At 39.6% G+C, this 20,693-nt stretch overlaps 1 protein-coding gene across 3 annotated transcripts in view; it reads right to left on the bottom strand.

The window, feature by feature from the left end:
• Positions 1-20,693, bottom strand: part of RB195_001193 (uncharacterized protein) — a gene marked incomplete at both ends in the record, with an annotated part of 58,888 nt that overhangs the window by 12,932 nt on the left and 25,263 nt on the right. For 2 of the 3 annotated variants that reach the window (XM_064197854.1, XM_064197852.1), the window contains 7 exons: positions 605-715; positions 822-878; positions 5,049-5,578; positions 7,709-8,478; positions 9,211-9,350; positions 9,649-9,751; positions 15,406-15,491. In XM_064197854.1, the coding sequence (XP_064053733.1) occupies positions 605-715; positions 822-878; positions 5,049-5,578; positions 7,709-8,478; positions 9,211-9,350; positions 9,649-9,751; positions 15,406-15,491 (1,797 nt within the window). The remainder of the gene's footprint in view (positions 1-604; positions 716-821; positions 879-5,048; positions 5,579-7,708; positions 8,479-9,210; positions 9,351-9,648; positions 9,752-15,405; positions 15,492-20,693) is intronic. The other variant, XM_064197853.1, reaches the window with a different exon arrangement.

Here is a 20,693-nt window from a genome sequence, read left to right as displayed (position 1 = left end):
AGCAAAAGAAAGCCAAAGGCTTGTAAAACACGTGATTTCAAAAGAAATAAAATCACAAAAAATTAGGATGTAACAATTTGAAGTTAAGTTTTTTGTTTAGAAAAGACTTATTCAAAAATGCAGTTCTCGATTTGAAAATAACTTAAAAAACAGTATTTATGTACTGGGTACGACTTCAAAAAGAAAAATTATATGGGTATAAAATGTGATGAAATAAAAAGTGGCCAATCATATGCAAGAAATGGACCCAAACAGGTTCCTGCTACCGTGATTCTTGTGGACATTCCAAGGAAATGAAGCTTAATCAACCATCCCTACAAAAATGACCACAAAAGAGTGCTATCCGCTTACCGGGCGGATAAGAAAACAGGTGGAGATGGCGTGGTGGCATGGCTTAGTCAGGGAGGTGGAACGCTCAATTGTCAACGATTAACGGAGGCTCGAGTGAGCAGAGCAGGGAACGGGTGGCAATGTCGGCGAAATGAGGAGGCCCCAGACTCGCTACATAAACACTGAGGAAGCTCATGCACGACGCTCAGTCTTCGGGTAGCTGGACGACGTGCGACGACAATACAGGAGGACAAAGGAAGCGATGGACTCGTACCCAACATTTCCGGCTCGACGACTCGTCCGACAGATCTGGCTCTTCGCGGTGTCACTTCGCATTCATGGCGTGATGGTGTAGGAGCGGTGAACGAAAGCGGAGTCAATGGACCTGCAAATTAGGATTTTCATGTGATTGATGTAACGTTCGCGTTACTTCTTCAACAAGCTAAAAGAACAGTTCGAGGACAAGAAGCGTAGAAAAAATTCGAACTCACGACTAATCGTGAGGGCAGGAGAGGCTTCTCTCAAGCGGTGGCGCAACACGGAACTCTCTAGAAATCAACTGTTTAGTCACATAGCGCTTGAAATGTGTGCAAAACAAAAAGTAAATATTTGGAATAAGGGCACGTTTTGTTGGCTAAATCATGCACTCGAACGACGTGGAACATCTACGAATTCGGCGAGCAAATCAATTGCTTGGATTGGCGTCGGATAATTGTTTTATCGGCTCTGCCGTCTGCAGAAAAAAATACGGAAGACGACGCATTTTAGAAGGAAGCGGACCTCGTTTGAGGTTGTTGAGAGGGTTTAAGAGGGTTGTAGATAGAGTAAACCGATAAAAGACCAAAAAAGAAATTTTCTATGTAAATACCAAAAAGGAGGAAAATGGTCAATTCTGAGGTTTTCTCACCTATTTTTTGATCCGGTTCGAAGTGAGGCGAACAGATCTTAAACAATAAGGGGCGTTCTCTAATGAAACTTTTCAAAAGGACGACAGAACATTTGAAGGGAAACACACAGTTCACCACATTTTATTGGGTTCCTTCGGAATAAAATATCCGATTTGTTGTATTTCATAGGTCGTGATGAGACCACAAGTCTTTTTCTAAGCATATGATAATTTCCAGAAATGGAAGATGGAGGAGATAGGTCACTGTGCAATATTGCTGTTGGTTTCATTGTTTTTTCTCCTACTAAAATCTTGCAAATTGTCTTCGTCACACATTTAACCACCATTGGTCTTCAACAACTTCAAACCTTTATTAAATGCTTACAATACACCCGACCACTTCGCTATAATTTTTTTCTAACAAGAAACTCATTTTCCAAGAAAAGAAAAAAGTTCTGGATTGATAATGTGAATCTTTCCATTCCAACTGGATTCATAAACGGAAAGACTAATGTGTTCTTGGGACCTTGACAAGATGAATTAGAAGAAGCAAAATAAACGAGCTTTCTTGAAAACGAATCTTTTGTCTGCGTCCCTCTCCCTCTTTATGGACACGGTTCGATAATTCGTACACACTTTTCTTTGTGTAAAGGGCTGAATTACTTTCGGAAGTAAACGGGTCGCTTGGCGTAGAAGAACCCAAAGATACACAAGTGGCATTCTTTTAAGAGACACTATTGGAACATGTATTTATGCTTTCTTGGTATGCAAACGAGGTTTTTGTGAAACTTTTATCATTGGCCTGACGTTCCGCAAAAGATACATCTTTATCGAAGCCTTAAAAGTGGTTCGAAGTCCTTGGTGCTATGCATAACATACCCAGCAAACTCCTCCTCCTTTACATCAACGGAATCCGAAATGGGTGAATGCTTTAGAATTTTGAATCAGCAGTCGCAGTACATAAAACTTACTCGAAAACAACCAAACGATGGCCGGCTGCCTTATTTAAATGCTCAAATAAAATTGCACAATGGCATTGCAAGTGTGAAATGGTATCGCAAGGAAAGCTGAGAAGTGAGAAACGCAATCTCCGCTCATCTCATTGGCGTTAAAAAGTCATTAGGTAAAAACAGCTACAACAATGTGCACAGGAGATGGAGAACGTGAGGAATCACCAAAACTAGCCATAAACATAGCTAGTTCAGAAGGTTACGTGAGATCGAAGCCCAACACCCAATCTTGAACTACCAATGAGACAGCGAGGACCCCATGAAGCATGAAGTCGGAATGCCCCGTGCTTCCACTTCGTCTCCGATTCCCTAACTGCTACGATTTACAGGGTTCTTTTGCGAGCACAGCTGCAGGATGATGCTGTATTAGTGAACCTGGGATCCATGAATAACAGAAATGAGTTCTCGTCAATTACCAATGACTTCATGCCGTGCATATCGCTCTGAGCTATAAGATTGTCCCAGATGCAGTTCCTTAACACTTTCCAGACGTCAGTACTTAAGGATGCTGCAGAGTGCGTAGTCTCACTCGTCTTGTTGTAAGAACGCGGTGCTTCACTAGCCCCGCTGGTCAGTGAGACTAGCCAGTTTGTTTTCTTTTTACAGGTCTTGCGTAGTGCACTTAGAACAATATCGAGGCTTAGCGAGGAGGGAAGAGGAGTTGCACATTCACAGCATCAAAGACCTCGAACCATTTCCAGACCTTTGATGAAGACGAAGTTGTCGAGACGCTAGGACAACAATAAATTTTCACGAAAACCTCGCTGGCATAACAAGAAGGCGTAAATACAGTTCCCAATGCCGAGGTTTCAAGAAGAGAGGACACAGAGACTATTCAAACATTTTCAGAAAATCGTTGAAGGTCAGCTTCACTGAGGCGAAATAATGAGATTAGCAGCGATGCGGGTGCACTTATCAGATGAAAGTAGGGGATTGCTACGAAATACGGCAAAAAACCAGCTGTTCGGGTGCCTCTAGAATAAATATAGTTTCCTCCGAAGCGATACGAAACGTTCCCGTAATTGTTGCCGCTGCAAAATCCTCCTCACGAAACGGCAACCGCATACCTGATAAGAATTCACGCGATGCCGGACGCGACAACTACGAAAAACACACGGGGAGCAGGAGGAGGAAATTTCAATGAAGGGTGTGAGGAGTGGCCTCGTCGCTTCGTTCGTCCGTGCTTGTTTCCCCTCAACCTTCCCCCTCAACCCCTCGTTTCTGTTTGCTTATGCTGCTGTTTGAAAACGACGCAGCAACGGGCAATACACATTGCAAGCACTCATTTGTAACCGTCGAATACACGCTGCCCGTGCAATGCCCTGTCGCTTTGTGAGAACCTTAGCTACCGGTGAAATTTGAAAAGCAAAAATGTGAATGCATGCTTGCAAGGAAAAGAAGTCGAGAGGGAACGAGTTCCTTTTTATTTTCAGGTGAAATCACGCAAACATAGTCTTCGTAAAAGTCTTCAGCTAGGACCTTAAGTGTGAGGACACACCAAGCAAAAAAAAAATGACGAATCGGACGAGTTAGGGGAAATGAGCCGGAAGAAGGAAAAACAGGTCACGAAGCAGGTGTGAGGAAAGTACAAGCAGTACAAATACACGGAGGTGAACAAGACACTGCACTTATCAAACTGTTTACCTTGAAAATCAACTGATATCAAGACAATCACAAATTTTTTTCAGATGGAGAGGAGAATGAGTGAAGAGAGTTTTGCGACTCTACAAATAAAAATGGTTTTGTTGAGAAGTTCTCGTGGAGCGAACAAAAAAGTAGTTCAGAAGTGATGACATAGTGAAAGTCGGGGATCAGAAAGATAATGAATTTCCTAAAAACGTATATTTTTTAGAGGTTACTTCAGGTTTCGGCAAAAAAAAGATTAGATATAGCACTCTTTGCGTAGAAAAAGAAGAAAAAGGAAGGTAGAAAGTTGAAATCTATACTCCAGTCATGAAGTCCTTATACGAGGAATAGCAGATTTTCCTTAATCTTATAAAATTTCTGCCATATTACGTCCAATCATATAGAGTAATCTTTTAAAATACATTCTGGATAATCAAAGATGTGATGGGCACTCCATTATTTCATAACTTTGAAAAAATGCAGCTTAAAATACTGCCAGTAGTTGATCGCAGAAAAAAACTGCTATGAAGTTGTCAGATATTTTTCCTTGTTTACTTATGCTAGTGTTAAAGAGAGGCATAAACTGCCCACAAGTCCTTTTTCGGTGATATACGAGATAAATCTGAGATGGGCTAAATACTCGAAGGATCTGCACACTAACACCTTCAACTCAAAAAATCTGTTTCTGGAATTTGAATTCCTTTTCTTGTTGACCTAAAATAACTCGCAAAGAGTCTTTCGTAAATATGCACTTCTCAGTTTATTCTATCGGGTTTTTTTACGGCACCAATATAATGTGAGCTATTCCTGGATGACTCCTATTGCATAACATTTCTCACAATTCAGGGCTTACTATTGTTCAAATTGGCGCTAGTAAACAAACAAACATGCACAAATAAATAAAAACAATAACACAGCCTGCTAAATTTCCTATTCAAAATTTGAAATGGAGAAGCTGAATCATTCAGGATGATGAATGCAAAGAATAGAAGGAATGATCTGTACCGATGCAATTCAAAGTGGGTAAAGCCATGCATATTTAAATGTGAAACCCCGCCTCGTGCACGTGCAGACACACTGACACAGAGAGTTAATTGCTTCACAGCATTTCCGTGTAAAAACTCTTAAAACGACAGAAACACAAAATAAGCAATTAAGAGAGGAATTCGCAGAGGGAGAAACCTCACAACACTCACCTTCAGGTGCTTCAACTTTGTGCATCTTCTTGAACATGTTTCGATACCACAGCGACATCTCGTCTCTGTGTGACGAAGGACCGGCCTGGAATCGGTCCAACATTGCATCGCCAGCAGTTGAGTGGGCGTGATCGGCGCTCTCCGATCCGCTTAGGAGACTGTCTCTGCTCTCGATTCGTCTGTCCATCTCGACGGTGCTTGGCGGAGCAACCGATGACGGTGAATGATCTTCCACGGTCTCGGGGGCGGTCAAGAACGAGGTCACCGAATGTCCGTTGTCGGAAGATGTCGGACGTCCGTCAAATTTCGTCGACTCGGAAGTCGGAGCTCGCTCTTCTCGTCCGTCGTATCCGCTGTCGCTCGTAACGTCCGAATGCGGCAATGGCCTGTTGAAAGCGGCTAAGGCTTCAGTCAACGAGGATGTTAAGTCGTCATGGAGTGTGTTTCCAGAAAAAAGAGTCGTTCGTTCGTTCGGTGATGTCGATAGCGAAAAAGGAGCAGGACTTCGTGATTTCAGCAAATCGGGCATCCTGTAATTATTCAATGCATTATCGCTTCTTGAAGTTTTCAATGGATAGTGAGGATTAAGCTGAAAAAAGTGGTTTGGGAAAATCAAAGAGCATACAGAGTAGCGGAAGCAGATCTACTTGGCAGAAACTTTTTTGCTCTCAAAAGCTTCGAAAACAGAGGAAAAGATCTTTCTTCAGCATTGTCTACCCTTCTGCACGATGATTTGAAAACATTGAACGATGAAAACAAGATTTGACATTAGAAAAGAAAGAGTCAAGATTGTGAAGATGAAGGCTAGCATAAAAAGGTCATCACTTTCTTCACGGCGAAAAAAAATCGCCTGATTAAGAAACACAAAAACGGTGTAGGGTGTATTCACTTCTGCTCAACTCCCCTTCTTTCAAAATATAACACAACTAAAATTTATCAGTATTCGGAGATTTGTAACACTTCGCTAGATCGTCAGCATGAGCTTAATCATTCTAATTATTTTCAGAATGACTGGAGAAAAGTTAAGGCAAGTTTTCTGCAGAGGGTGGAATGTGAAACTTAGAGATTACAGTCCTACTCTATTTCTGGCACAAACGATCCTACTCCGGATTAGCAAAAAGTTTCCGAGGATGAGAAAAAGAGAGTTTTCTAAGGAATATTCTCGAACAATCATTTAGTCATGCTTAGTCTCTACAAAATTTGAAAAAGAAAACAGGCTGTTGCTGATTGGTTTCCGATCTTTCTTGTTATCCTCAGGTAGGGTTGGATACTCAGTGCAAATAAAAATGGTAATTATCCACAGAAGCTCTTAGGTGAAGGAGACAGCGACGATCCAAAAGCACTTGCTTGGGTCAGTTTAGAGCTTTTCCTTATTGAAAACATACAGAGTCACAAATTCAGCTCTTCTACAAAATCATCAAAAATAGAGAACTCCACCCAAAATTGAGTACCTCAAGATTTTTTAAAGAGAAAAATTAACGAAAATCGTTCCAGGTGAAAATTTTTGAGATTTCCGAGGTAAATTCAGAGAAATTAAGATAAAATACAGTCAGAACTAGTGTAGGGCTATGACTGAGATTCGATAAACATGTAGACAGGAAAGAAGTGAATGATTACGGTGGAGGAACAATAATGAACTGTTATTACAAAAGATCACTGCAGGAAAGAAAGGAGAGAAGAGGAAGGAGAGGCGGAAATTTAGAAGATTCGCCGGGAATCACGAAACCGATGAATGCTGCAGGGCGAAAATCAATAGCAAAATGGAAAGGGACCAAAGAAAACAGGAGGAACATTTCTCCGACTACATCAGCATCCTTGAAGCAAACAAATAAAGTGCAAGAGAACGAAGCAAAGACGAGAAAGTAGGAAAAAATTAGAGTGAGAAACATGAACATCTGAAGAAATGAGAATTCGGAAAATCTTTGGAAAAGATTTGAAAAGAGCTGGTGCTGTGCTTTAGTTTTCACTAAGCTCTTGTGTTCTTTCAGAAGAATTTTTCTGGCTTTTCGCGTACTTTTCGAGAAATGCCGGCGAATGATAACTAATTTATGTGAAAAACTGTTCTGGAAGGATTCCTATAAATTGCATAAAAGAACCGCGAGGTCATCGGAATTATTGACGTTCCAAAATGAGAACGTGTAATTAAAAGGGAATTAGCACCCATGGGATAAAGCAAGTGAGTGCTAAATTTTAAAAAAGAGCGGGCATAAACTACCTATGCAACTAAGTCAGGATCCTAACTTTGATGGTTGTGTGGTTTTTTATTCTGAAGAGGAAATAAATAGATCTGAAAAGAAAAAAAGGTAATAATTACTACGTCTGCTGTGTTATATCCTTCAAAAAAGATCTTTTTGGGCTGCTGTTTCCGTTTCGTACGTTTCACGAAAGAATTCGTATTCATAGGAAATCCGAGTTAGAATACAAATTGCGTTCAGATTGCGTGAAGATGCAAATTTGGCTACTGTTTGCGATGAAAACACAATTGGGGATGAAAGTAAAATGAAACGGGGCACTGTCAGCTGAAGTGTTCAAAAAACCAGAACAACAAGTACGTGGAGAAGCGAGAACAGCCTGTACTTCATAGCGTTTCCGAATAAGAATTTGTCCGGAAGAAGAAAGGAAGTGCAAGAGTGGGAGGGAGAGGAAAAAGCGACACCCACCTACTCTCGTTCCGAACATTATGCTTGTCAGCTTCGATGGCATTGTTCGTTGATTTGACTTCCTCAAATGGCTTTCTATTAGGTGTCATGTTGAAAACTGTCTCAAAACTTTTCTCTGTGAATGGTTTCTTCGTCAGCGTCGTCGCCGGAGTAGGCAGATAATGCAGATCCTCACTCGGAGCAAAACTATGGACAGGTAGTGGTTTCGTTGTAGGAGTCGGTGGATGCTGCCCATCCTGGCTCAAAGTAAAACTGCGAGTAGAATTTTGTGAAAGAGTCGGCGGATGCTGCAGATCCTGACTCGAAGCAAAATTACGAATAGGATTTTGAGAAGGAGTCGGCGGATGCTGCAGATCTTGACTCGAAGCAAAATTACGAATAGGATTTTGTGAAGGAGTCGGTGGATGCTGCAGATCTTGACTCGACGAAACAAAATTATAAATAGGCTGCTTCGAAAGAGTTGCTGGATGCTGTAGTTCTTGAGTCGGAGCAAAATTATGGATGGAGTTAGATCCGGTCGATCTCACAACTTCATTATGGTGGTCAGCTTGGCTCAAACTATTCGTCAATGCACTGGGTCGCACTTCGGCCCGTGTTTCAACGCTTTCCGCATGGACAGCCGGAGTCAACGTTTCTACAGGTGACGATTCTCTGGCTATACGATTGAGGAACGAGTTCCGCCTTGTGGTTTTCGATGGTGTCGGAGGTTTTGATTCCGGAGTCGAATGTGGAACGGGTGATGTGCACTGCATAGCGCTTGCTGGCATTACCTAAAGAACACTATAAACTAGCTGAATGCTGCGTATCAGAAAATTTCCTGCAACTCAAAATTGATATTTATACTAATAATTTTATAACAAATAGTTTGAATAGGTTTCGTTGTTGTACTAAATGTGAATGGATTGATCGTCATTAAAGTTAATGCTCAATTAAAATGGGACCTTTTTTCGGTTTTATTCTCTTTGTTTATTCTCAGCGAGAGCCAACAACAATAAACAAAGGAATAAATGGATAAACTTTTGTCCCTTGTAACCTCTAGTAGGGAGCGATCTCGAGGGATTTTGGGAAGAATTGGAAGAACAGGCAAAATTGTGCGTGGCTGAAGAAAAATTTGCCATAAATAAGAAGAAGTTTGCATGAGAACTAATTTACCACAAAAAGAGAAAATTTACGTGAGGTAATTCGTAAAAGTGAACAGTGAGTGAACTTTTAAATTTACAATTCACGTCAAAACGGTCTGAAAAGACCTTTCTTTCGGATTGCTAATGCGTTGCACACACGCATGGATCACTGTTGGACATAGACTCCACCCTCACGACTCATTCCGCAGTTTCTATGTATGTATAAACTTGTGGTTTCATTAGAAAAGAGTGTAGACAACCGATAATACCGACTATTCAAGAAAAAGTCTCAGTAATGAAATGACACTGCGTGAAAATATGACAAAGAAACTGAATGATTTCCCATAAATGTTCAGAATATGAAAAGAACCCCCCACTCACCCCTTGAAAATATTTATCCGGCCCAACGGGTCCGTCTAGAACTCTGCCCAAATAAGGCTTTTTGTTCTCTGGATCCGCACCTTCATAAACCTTTATGAAGTTGCTGGTGAAATGTCGATTGGGAAGAGGTGAAGTTGGTGCTGAAAAAAAAATTTAGAAGAAAGAAATCAGATTTTGTCTCGAAGGTAACGCGTAATGGATTGAAAGACATATCGTAATTTGTTCTTCGGGATAAAAGCACCTCTTCCGGTGCAAACAGAACAGACCAGCACCGCTCAGCCGCTAAGTAGGCTATCGAATTGCCTCGTTATGTTCCCGACTACATAAGCATGCGTTGTAATTCTTCCGACTACAGCCGTTATTCCAAAAAAGCGCATCTCTTCCGTTTACGCATCAACGTATCGTTTTTCTCAATTCTGTGTATGGATAATATCTAACCTTCCGGACCTTTAGAAGTCTGAGAGCATGAATCCGGCGTTTTCATTTCCAGACGTGAAGTGATTTGCCGTCGAAGTTCAGCGACACTCCTGCGATCTGGTATCTGAAAGAAAGAACTGAAAAAGTCTTGTCAAAAAAATCGCTTAGAAAACTCAAACAACACAGGCAACGTTGAAAAGACATCAAAAAATGGTACAATTTCTGGTGCTTTCTACCTCTGGTTACTGTAGACGAAACCTATTCTTTCGCTAGCTCGTCGAAGTTCTTAGCACTTGAAATTTTTGCTTACGGTTTATCTATAAAAAACACACAAGGTGTTCGGCAAGGGAAGAAAACCAGTACATTTAGAAACAGAAGGAACGCGGAACTGATCTCATATCTCTATTCCCACTTTTCCGCGTCGCAAAATTCCCTCTTTCTCTATCCATTCTTTTTTTTGAGGAACTAGGAAACTTCTTCTTCCTTGAAAAAAGTAAAGTGCTCCATAATAACGAACTCATAGAGCATTGAAAAAATCTATGAAAGACGTTCCATAGGTACTTAGCTAATGGAAAAAAAGACGAAAGTATGAGCGATATAGCAAGAGAAGCGAAAAAAGAACACTTGAGCATTTTGGTTGAACTCCTAAGGAACGACTTTTAGTCAAAACGGTGAAAGTATAAAGAATAGAATGGGAAAAAAAGAATAGAGAAAGGAAGTGCAAAAAAGATGCTGAATAGTTTTAATGTTAAAACGAACAAAAAAAAATCTAGAATTCTGGGAAGAAGTCGCCGGCAATACGAGCTTTTATGTAGGTGAGATGAATACGGTAAGCTCCACGATTCACGCTCATACTGGCTCGGATTTTACGGATACTAAACTTATAGTCATTGTGTTTCGAATAAAGCATCCCACAAACCTACAATTACCCTACGCAGCTGCGCGTGAGCTCACCACTACTCATATATTCACCCATAAAAAGGATTCTGCTGGAAGATTAACCTAGATCCACAAACCGAGAGGAACCAAGTTTTCAACTAGGTTCTGTTAATCTCGTGAAGTCATTTTTTATATCGAGGATTAACACAACTCGGTGCTTGATTTTAGTAGATAGGTGCCTGTGGAACGAAAATTGATGGAATCGATTCTCCCGAGGTCCGTAAAGCCGTCTACGATAACGAGACCAAGGGGTTGGAGAACGAGAGGAATTTGTAGGGTTGCCCACTCATAAATAAGGAGCTCTTTTTAGTATACCTGCCGAAAAAGTGAGCTGAAGTGGGCCATTTATTCTTCCTGAAAGGATATTTGCATCTTTTGCAGATTCTTAGAACTCATACAATCGTGGACCATTTCCGCCTCTATGTCCAGAAGGGAGCATATAAAAATGAAAGGCTTCAGGACACTATAGTCCGAAAAGGTTCTTTAAGCGCAGCATATATTGATCTCTCAATAAGCTAGATTTGTTCGCTTCAGAAACGCTTCCACATTTTTATATTTATTTATTTTACACTTATTTCTACATAGCTTCCTTTATGGTTCCATGCAACTTCAGACACTCACCGCTTAAAAAAAAACACAAAAAGAAAATAGAATGCAACATAGATAGATAAGATAAAGGTTGTAAAAAGTTTTTTTGTAGAGTTTGTAAAAAAAGAGTTTGTAAAAAATAGTAACGTTAGTAAAAAATCAGGAGAGTAAACAGTAAATGGAAGGAATAGTTTGTAACTACGATGAACATTGTATAGGAGTCATTCCAAATCATAAGAGATCCTCTTTCAAAAATTTTTTAAAGCTACATCACAGAGCTAACAAGGATATCAGCGTTTTTTAAACCAACTTTCAAAAACGGCAAATTATAGAAAAGCTTAGAACAAAATTAATTATCCGATTGTGACTTTGTGATATTGCACGAAATAAAAGGCATGCATGAATATTTAGAAAAAAAAGGTGAAATTTCCACCAATTTCAAGGTTTCAAGGTCGAGCAAAGTCAAACCGTTGATTTAATGAGGTCAGCAAGAGCAGGAGAAGGGGGAAGTTTCTAATAGAAGTAGTTTGAAGTACTGATATGCCATTTTATATGCACTTTCTAATTTTACTTCACTAAGAAATGTCGCCTTCGGTGGATGCGTTCAGCCGCTTGACCGCAACGAGTGCACCGCAACGCACACTCGTTCTACACAGGACACACCCTCCCTCTTACTTCCCTTCGCAGTGTTTACTCTGATAGAAGGCACGTGGCACGATTGGAAATACTTGATTACGACTACGGAAAAATTTCTTATTCCCTTTTCCGACACTGCAACATTTTTTCCTACGCTGTCCAGTGGCAGATTTTTATGGCCTCATTTTCCAAACTACAAAGCCCAACTGTATATCAGAAAATCTTGTGCAAAAAGGTTTTGCAAAAAATTACGAGGTAAATTCAGCATGGATAGGAATTTCCGGAGTCTAATAAATAAAATTTCAACGAAGAACTATGGACTTCATGAAATAGAAGATAATACAGTGCTGTGAGTACTCACCGAAGTAAGAATACATGTGGAAATCAATAGATTATTTGCATATATATTTATGTACAAATAAATATAGATGCATTTTAGATAATTTTTTCTCCAAGAGGTAAACTCCACAAAATCCAGCTGCTTAAAATGAGCTGTTTTTCCGAAACGTTGGTAATTGCAAAAAAAAACTGGTGAGAAACCAAATTTGCGAGATTTGCATTTTTAGAAGCAGTGTTGTCATCTTTTCACCCCATCTATATCCGTTCTATGAAGTTTAGCGTAGAAAACAACTACCATTACTTTATGTGGATGACTGAAAATTTGTTTCTGAGACATTGAGCATAGGTTTCTTGCAACAGAACTCGGCAGCAAGCGCCACGATTCGATCCGCATTCATGCGTTTCTACCTGGGAAAAGGGCTTCTTCCAGCTCTTCCATCACTGTTTTATGTACTTAAACGTTGGAACTATTCGAATTTGGTCTGAAAGAATGGTGAATCCCATTTGGTTTAATAGCTTTCCTACCTTCATCACCGTCCACATGCAAAAAAGAGCTCAAGAGATCCCAAAATTTGTAGAAAACTTACAGAAGACAAAGTAATTATGAAGGAAAATGGAGAAATGATTAGATTCCGAAGGCATAATAGAAGAAGTAATACGAATGATTGACTTAATAGCACTTGTGGTTATGTAAACATCGTATTCAATCGAATAACACAATGTGTTTATAGCGGAATTCATTCATGCGGAGTCGTTCTTTCGGAGAAATGCAAAAACAGTTTCAGGATATTAATACGTTTCCAGAGCACTCTTTTTTCTCAGTGGATTTCTTCAGAGTGGATGAAAGGTACGAACGTAGTTCATACTCAATCAAGAAAGTACATGATGGTATATCGAACTATCCACAGGCACACGCGATCACCCAGAGGGTTATGGGGCAGAGGTACGCGAAATATTTTTCGGAGAAGAATGTCTTTTTTTCTCGACAAAAGTATCCCTGCCCCGATCTTTCTGAAGAATTCAACCTTAAAACTCGGTGAAGTTCAGACTCAATACTTTTTAACTTTATTTTATAACCAGTAGTTTTCACTACGTTTGATGTCCAAGAATATGAACGATACGTTGAATTTAAGTTGGTTTCTGCTATACATGGAGTTCACACTGAATACTGAAGTATTACTTAATTCGTTAAGATTCTGCTTCACGAGCGAACATGAAGCTGACCACCAAGCGCCTTAAAGGCGCCGTATGTATCATGAAACTGACGAGGCACGAGGACCTCAGAATAAACATAAAGTTTAGGTCGTACATCACGGAAACAAGCGTGGATCCGCTCAGCTTTTCCTACTCGTCGTAAAAATGATATGGAAGACGCCGTTCTTTCCTACGAAATCAGCTGCAACGAGCCATTTTTGTGCACGCAGGGCGAGCGGTCGAAGATTACTGGGGTCTCTTTACAGCCTATTCAAATAAAACAAATAAATAAGTTGTTGTGTGGATCGCAACGCGTACGGTGGTGTTCATTCTAACGTAAATCGTAAGAACTAAAGCGGTTCCTACGCTGTTTTTTAGGAAAGGAGATTTGGGCGGGGCCACGTTCATTTCCGTAATCTAAAACCCGACCTCTACGCTTTCCCTGCGGTTTCTGTACCACATGATAAGCTGCCTTTAAGCTATTTGAGGTGACTAACCTATATTGAACTTAAATGTTGATTTTATTACTGATTAATCACTTTTGAAAAGTATTTTTTGTTTTTTACTCTTTCTATTTGTTTATTATTTAGTAGTCACTTTTAAAAAATAGAGAAAAAGGAGGCGAAACGTTGTTTTACTTATCTGTTTTACTTACTTTTACTTCTACCATATTTTGACGAAGAGAAACATAGGGTAGGAGGACTTTTATGGAATCGCATGTAAGAAAAGAGAAAATTATAGAATCTCAGAATTACTGCGGAAACTTTCTCAAAGGAGAAATTTCGAAGAAAGCTTTTTCAAAGAAAGAAAGGAAGGAAAGTGGCAAGAGGTTGTCCCGGACAGCTTTAAAATGAAGGTATCCTTGCAAAAATACGAAAAACTGGGTAATTTCATGGTATAACTACCTGTTTCAAAACAGCTGTCCTCATAAAACTGTTCTCTAGAGGCAGAACCGTCGAGAGAACTTCTAAACAACCGCTCATTTAATTTCTGTAAACAATAAAAAAACTGCAAAATACGAAGATGTCTTTTCAGAAAAAAATATAGCACTAAGTTCCCTCGAAGAAATTTTGCACTTTGCATTTTGTCCACAAGAATTTACTTAATCCAAAAACAAATTACCTTAAAAATTTTAATTTCAGTCTGTAAAACTGGTGGAGGCGGGGTATTTACCGATTTGTACATATTTAATACAACATAGATATACTGCAGAGTATTTCATTCAATAAAAATTAAGATTCCACTATTCGAAAGGAGCTCATTTTTTTCAGATGACCTTCTTTTTTACTCTCCTTCTGTTTTTCTAATGAATTTCACTTCAATCATTTTTTGAGTGTCCTTTCTAGTCCATTATAAAAATTTTAAAAAATAATTTCAGAAGATAACACATTGCTCCTGTTCTGATTTTAGGAGCGAAATAGATCAACGCAATAGGAGAGGAGTCCTTTCCCAAGAGAAAAACTACTGCCATCCTATGCAAATAACTAAATAATCACAATAAAGTAAATGCCATATAAGATAAATAGTAATATGTAAGTAATGAAAAATAATATTTTAAACTGTGTTTTATTTTGTCAAATTGAGAGAAATGTGATTCTTTAGACTATAAATTTCCATCTGTAATAATTCACCTCATCGCTACGAAATTCTTGGCAACAAAAGGAAGAAGTTAAAAATGGCAGAAGAAATTACGAGGCGAAATCTCAAGTACTGCGAAAGAACTCCAAGCGGCCGATGGGGACGAGCTGCCAACGAGAAAACGCAGGCCCAGCGGCCGAGGAAAGCGATCACTTGACAGCTGTTGAGCGCGCTCAAAGTGCGCTCCTCAACGAAACCTCCAAGAGCGCTCCGCCTCGGCGATCACCGCGCCTGCCCCGTCGGTACAACCAGAATCGGTAAACCGTCCCACCGCATGGTCAGAGAGGCAAAGCTCATTAGCCCGTATGTTGCGACCTTCATCCGTACAATGCACCGTTCGGTTTGGTCCATTGATTTTCGAACGATAAACGGCGAAAGCACACGGGGGAACTGGGGCAGGAATTGGCCCAGATGGTCTAACGGCGAGGTTGATTCCGGACCTACCACAGTTTCGCTCCGTTCGTTGTTCGTCTCCGCCGACATCGTCGATGGCTGCATGGAACGGATGGGGAACTTCGGCGTTGAATGGGCTGAAAGGAACGAGTGAATGTCGGCAATAAAACGTTTTGTCATTGATGAGAATGAGAATGAACAACAGATGTAAATCAACATGCAGATGTTAGGCCACGCCTCTTTTAAGCGTAGCAATTTCGAATCATCGTATACATATTGTAGTCTCACCATCAATATTCTATAGAACATATTTTTTCTATGTATGCAATCGATGACAAACCATCAACTAGGGAAATGAAGCGAAAATGACGGAGAATTCTGGATGAGTTCCACCACGACATTGAGGAATATGAAAGATTTGCTTCCGACAGATGGCTAAGAGCAGCAGCTATGAATGCTTAAAGAGGAAATAGGCAGAAAAAAACTGAAGAATGAAGAGAAAATGCTAAATTACACAAAAAAGCACATTCTGCAACCAACAACGCCTACCGTAATCTTCCGATGGAACCCAAACCGATATTAAGAGGTTACAACTGACAGGAATAGGTAATTCTAGGCATTTTAAATTCGTGATGGATTCCGTTTGATTAAGCATAACAAAATTAAATTTTAACGTGTAGTACCCATAGAGATATTTTTTAATAATAGTTTTAATCCTAATAATATTTTTCTAGTGTTTTAATATATTTATAAGAATTAATTTTATCCTGCCTTCATTTATCTCTTCAAGAAGATTAGAACAAAATAATTTCTTGCTATGTTTTCAAAGAATCTACAGCCTTCGTATTTTGTACACTCCGGGATTGAACGCAAACACATGGTTCCAAATAAAGAACCTTGCAAAATGAAACTGTAGTACTGCAATGTTGCGTATAAAAAAAGCAAAGAGTATGGACTTCACCTATTCGAGGCTCTGCTTTCTCTCAGTGATGTTCAAGCAATTTACAGTTAGGTAATTTCAAAAAATAAGTGAACCAAAAAAAACATCTTTTCCTCGATTTCTATGACATAAGCAAAATAGGGTTCCGACTCCAGAGACCCACCCTCGAAGCCAATTTAAGTACTTAATCTCTTGAGCATTACCTCATGATAACTCTTTAATTTTTCGTGGTTGCCTTAATCGAATGGAATGAATTCAGTGGAGATGTATGATGAAATGAAAATATAAGAAACTTTCGGGAGCATGAAAGAAAAGCGATCGGGGGGTTCGGAATTTTGCGTTAACGAAAATATCATTGGTAAAACGTCGGTCCAAGTGATCCTCGGACAATTAGAGGACATCATGTATCATGATGAAAGCGCAACACTCAGCTGAACAGTGGCGAGAGTTTTTCCTCCGAAAAAACAGCTTGCTGTATAAATTTGACTGACCCGATCTGTGCCTTGATTCGAGTTTTCGATGAGATTTTTAATAAGTAAGCGTTGCTTGCAGAGATCAAGACAAAGGATTTGCAACTAGTCAAAAATAGTTGCCATTTGCGCGTGAGTTCTCTGCCCTGCTCCACTTATATCTTCACATTGGTCCCATGAGGAATAGCGGAACGAAAATGTCCTGAAAATGATGAAGGAAAACGCCGACGCTGATTTATTGCTCTAATGGAGACTTGCAAACCTCATGTTCTTCTTAGGTCTCGAAAACTCCAAGTTAAAATTGAGAAGGGAAAATTTTGATTTGTTCCATAATTTTTAGACTCCTTTCCAAAATTTTTGAAAAACCGTCAAATTATTGCAGGTGGTATTTCTACTGCGCACAACATACTTGCCTCCAACGGTTAAAACCCTTCAGAACAGCAAAATCATAGGCCTCGGGAGTAATTTTGAGAGAAATGCATTTAGGTGAGAATAGAAGAAAGTTCTTTTTTAACTCACATCGTCCCTGGCAGTTTTTTCGTCGTTAACTAATTCTCAGCAATCTGCGATACTCGCAAACGAAAGTGTTTACTACGCCTTGATTATTTTCCTTGATTATTCCCGCTCGTGCACAATTTCATTGATTTCGTCAACGTACTTTTTTCAAATGAATTTCTATTCAACCATAGGAATGACTGTTGGTGGAAAAGGAGCGAAGGTGTGAAAAGTTGTAACTGCAATTGCCAGAACGAAACCCTTCATTCCTGCTATTTATTTCCCTGATTTTGTTTCTGAAATCATCTAGGAAAGGTAAAAAATAATAATAAAGTAGCAGAAGAGATGAAAAACGAAAGAGATTGAAAATGGAACAGAATTAGTTAATAACGTCATTTGACAAAAATGCGCTCAGCCCTTTGTTTCCATCCTAATTGAGAAAAAATTGAACAAAACGACCTTACTCTGAGAGAGGATTGAAAGAGGGTAAATTAAAGAACTCCAAGGCTACACGTGACAGATTACTTCGAACATTTTCATTCAAAAAGTATTATTTGATACAGTACACAAATAATAAATCTGAATCGCAATAAATTTGATCAGTACCGACTATTTTATCTTTTTTTTTTCAAAATACCAAGAAATTAGTGGCAGGTGTAGTGCAGTCGGTAAAAGGTTTGGCTGGGACAGCACGGTTGATGGCTCGAAACCCCATAGAGCCGACGAAGCCACTCAACATTTCCAGATTGACAAACTGGTACCAGACTTGTATGGGAGGATAAAAGCATCGGCTTTTATGAATATCTCCCGCGAGTGATTGCAGGGCTGCGGACGGAAAACCTCAAATGATTCTGAACTGATCTCGAAGACGTAGGCGCATCCGAAAAGGATTGATCAACACCGGTTCATTTTATTCTTCATTTCTTACGATCTATAGCATTTCATAGATGCTTAATTTTCAATTGAAAGACAAGGGGATTTCATATTCGCTTTAGAACCTAATTTTCTTTCTTTCCAAATAATTTCCAAAAGAAGAAAAACACGTTTAGCATGTTATGAACCCTTTCCATAGCATTTACAACATTTCGCGGTGGATGCCACCTCGTCTATCCGATAATACACGAACGGCAACGTCTAAAAACACAATGGACTTTATAGCGACAGCATCAAAAGGGCAAAGAGAACTTTCAATTTCGTTTTTAATGACGTATTCGCAACCATCGCGAACTCTCTCCGCGAAAAGTCATGCAAGTAGCAGCAGTACCCGGATGTACGGATGCTATCACCTGGATTGCTGGAACATTCGAATGAAGTTAGGATACTTCAGTGAGAATCCACAAATTACAAATCAGTCGAAATCAGTATTTCTCCTAACGCTTGAAACAACTCTTCGAGCTATGGAATTTAAGAACAACAGCCAAAGCTGATAAAAATATCGATGAAATGATAAAACAAACAGGTGAGATAGAAATAAAATATTTCAAAGTAGCGTGTTATTATTAAAAAAGATAATAAGACTCCTGTTCCAGACAGATTTAGAATGATCCTTAGCTTGTCTCGTCAACTGAGCAGTTTCTAAGCGAAATCTAGGAACTTTTCCCCCTATCAAACTAAAATAATTTTGTTCTGCATTTCAGGGAAATATTATCTTGCTGAACTCCTGTGGGTTCACCTAACGTTTCAGTAAAAAGACTGCCATATTGAAGAGGAATTCGCGCATGCCTGGCGCAGAAAAAAAATAACAATGGAACTTTTGTAGAGTTCAGTTGGTAGTAGAGTTATGTTGTTTTTCCGCGAAAAGATCGCAGCATCATGTGGGAGCTTTGATCGGCAATCATGGATGATCTAGCGACGTATTCATGGTAGAGCTGGATTTAGTTGCTATTGATCCAAAGACCCGAAATCTGACCCGAATCTCGAAAGTGTTACTGTTTCATCATGGCAGCTCAGAAGATCAACTTTCAGATTTTTTTAAGGTAGAATAAGAATTATAAATGGAATAATTGAGCAGAATAATAAAAAAAATATTATTTAAAAAACGAACGCTTCTTTGAAAAGTCAGATAGCACTTAATAAATTGTTAACGTTTTCTCTAAACAGCCATTTTCATTCGTATTTCTACTCTCCTGATTGTTAAAGCTGGGTATGTAAATCTAAACAAAAACCTATCACTACAATTGCATCGGATTTCAAAAATTTCGGTGAGACAGGCACGAAACATCGATCGCACCGACTTTTTCTTCTCAAAATTAAGTTTTTAAATCATATATAATACAGCGTTGCCCTAAATACACAGGCATCGATCGCCTATTGAAATTAAAGGATTATGAAAAGTGCACATGTGCATATAGACAGCGCCGAATATGTTCAAATGGATGAAGCTTCGAGTGGGACGGAGGAAATAAAAGGAGGAGGGAATGCCAAGCTTTTCAAACAGAGAAAAAGCCAGCGTCTGCTGCAACGCCCGCCTTTTGACGACGACGACGACGTCACGACTTTGAACGCTTTTGGCGCCGGTTAGAACTGTAACTGCAGAGTAAAAGTGGGAGCAGCTGCCCAACTCATCTTTTTCGACTGTGCTCATGAAAACCCCAGTTTACCCTAAGGCACAAATTAATACAGGGTTGTTCACATACCTCTACAATACATATTTCTTCTAATTTAGTTTCTAGATGTCGACAACCTGTCGTGACTTAAAGGCATCACCTCACGAATATTCTTATAAGGGACAGAAGATTATTGAGAGGAAAGTGATTCCGTCTATTTCTTCCTAATTACCGTAAAAAACGGCCCGAAAGATACGGCTTCAGGCGTTTTGGCGCCTTATTTTCTACAGGGAGTTCGACCGGAGCGCGCCAGCCTTATGCGGCGCCACATCTTCCCGGCCGTTTTTTACGGCAATTAGGAAGAAATGGACGGAATCACCTTCCTCTCCATAATCTACTATCCCGTACAAGAGTACTCCACCTGAAATCCGTACCTCCTCAGACTTTGGCCGAAGTCATCAAGTGAGTGACAATCGTACCGATGATGTCGCTGTCTCAAGTGAATCACGAGTTGTGCAAGGATTGAGTTAGGAAGATTTTCTTTCGAAGAACTAAGTATTTGATCCGGACAGCTATATCCCTATATCTTAGGAATTTATGAGAGAAAATATTGCGATGTGTTAGAACCAATGCGAATACTTTCGCTCTTCGAAATAACATTTATTGAATCGATCCCCGCATATTTTATTCTTTTTTCTCGCCGCAGCAACGGTGCAGAATTCGTCGACGAAATATGCAAAAAGAAATATGCATGGGTTTTCGCTTACAAATTAGGGTAAAATATATAAAAAGCAAGAACTTGGGTTCACGGGTATAAAAATTACTTACGAAAAGAGTTGAAAAGTGCCGCTGCTCACACTGTTCAGTTTTTAGAAAAACGAATATTTA

Source organism: Necator americanus, chromosome IV (genome assembly GCF_031761385.1).
Source record: "Necator americanus strain Aroian chromosome IV, whole genome shotgun sequence".
NCBI classification, from domain to species: domain Eukaryota; kingdom Metazoa; phylum Nematoda; class Chromadorea; order Rhabditida; family Ancylostomatidae; genus Necator; species Necator americanus.
This window is presented reverse-complemented; position numbering and strand designations above follow the sequence as displayed.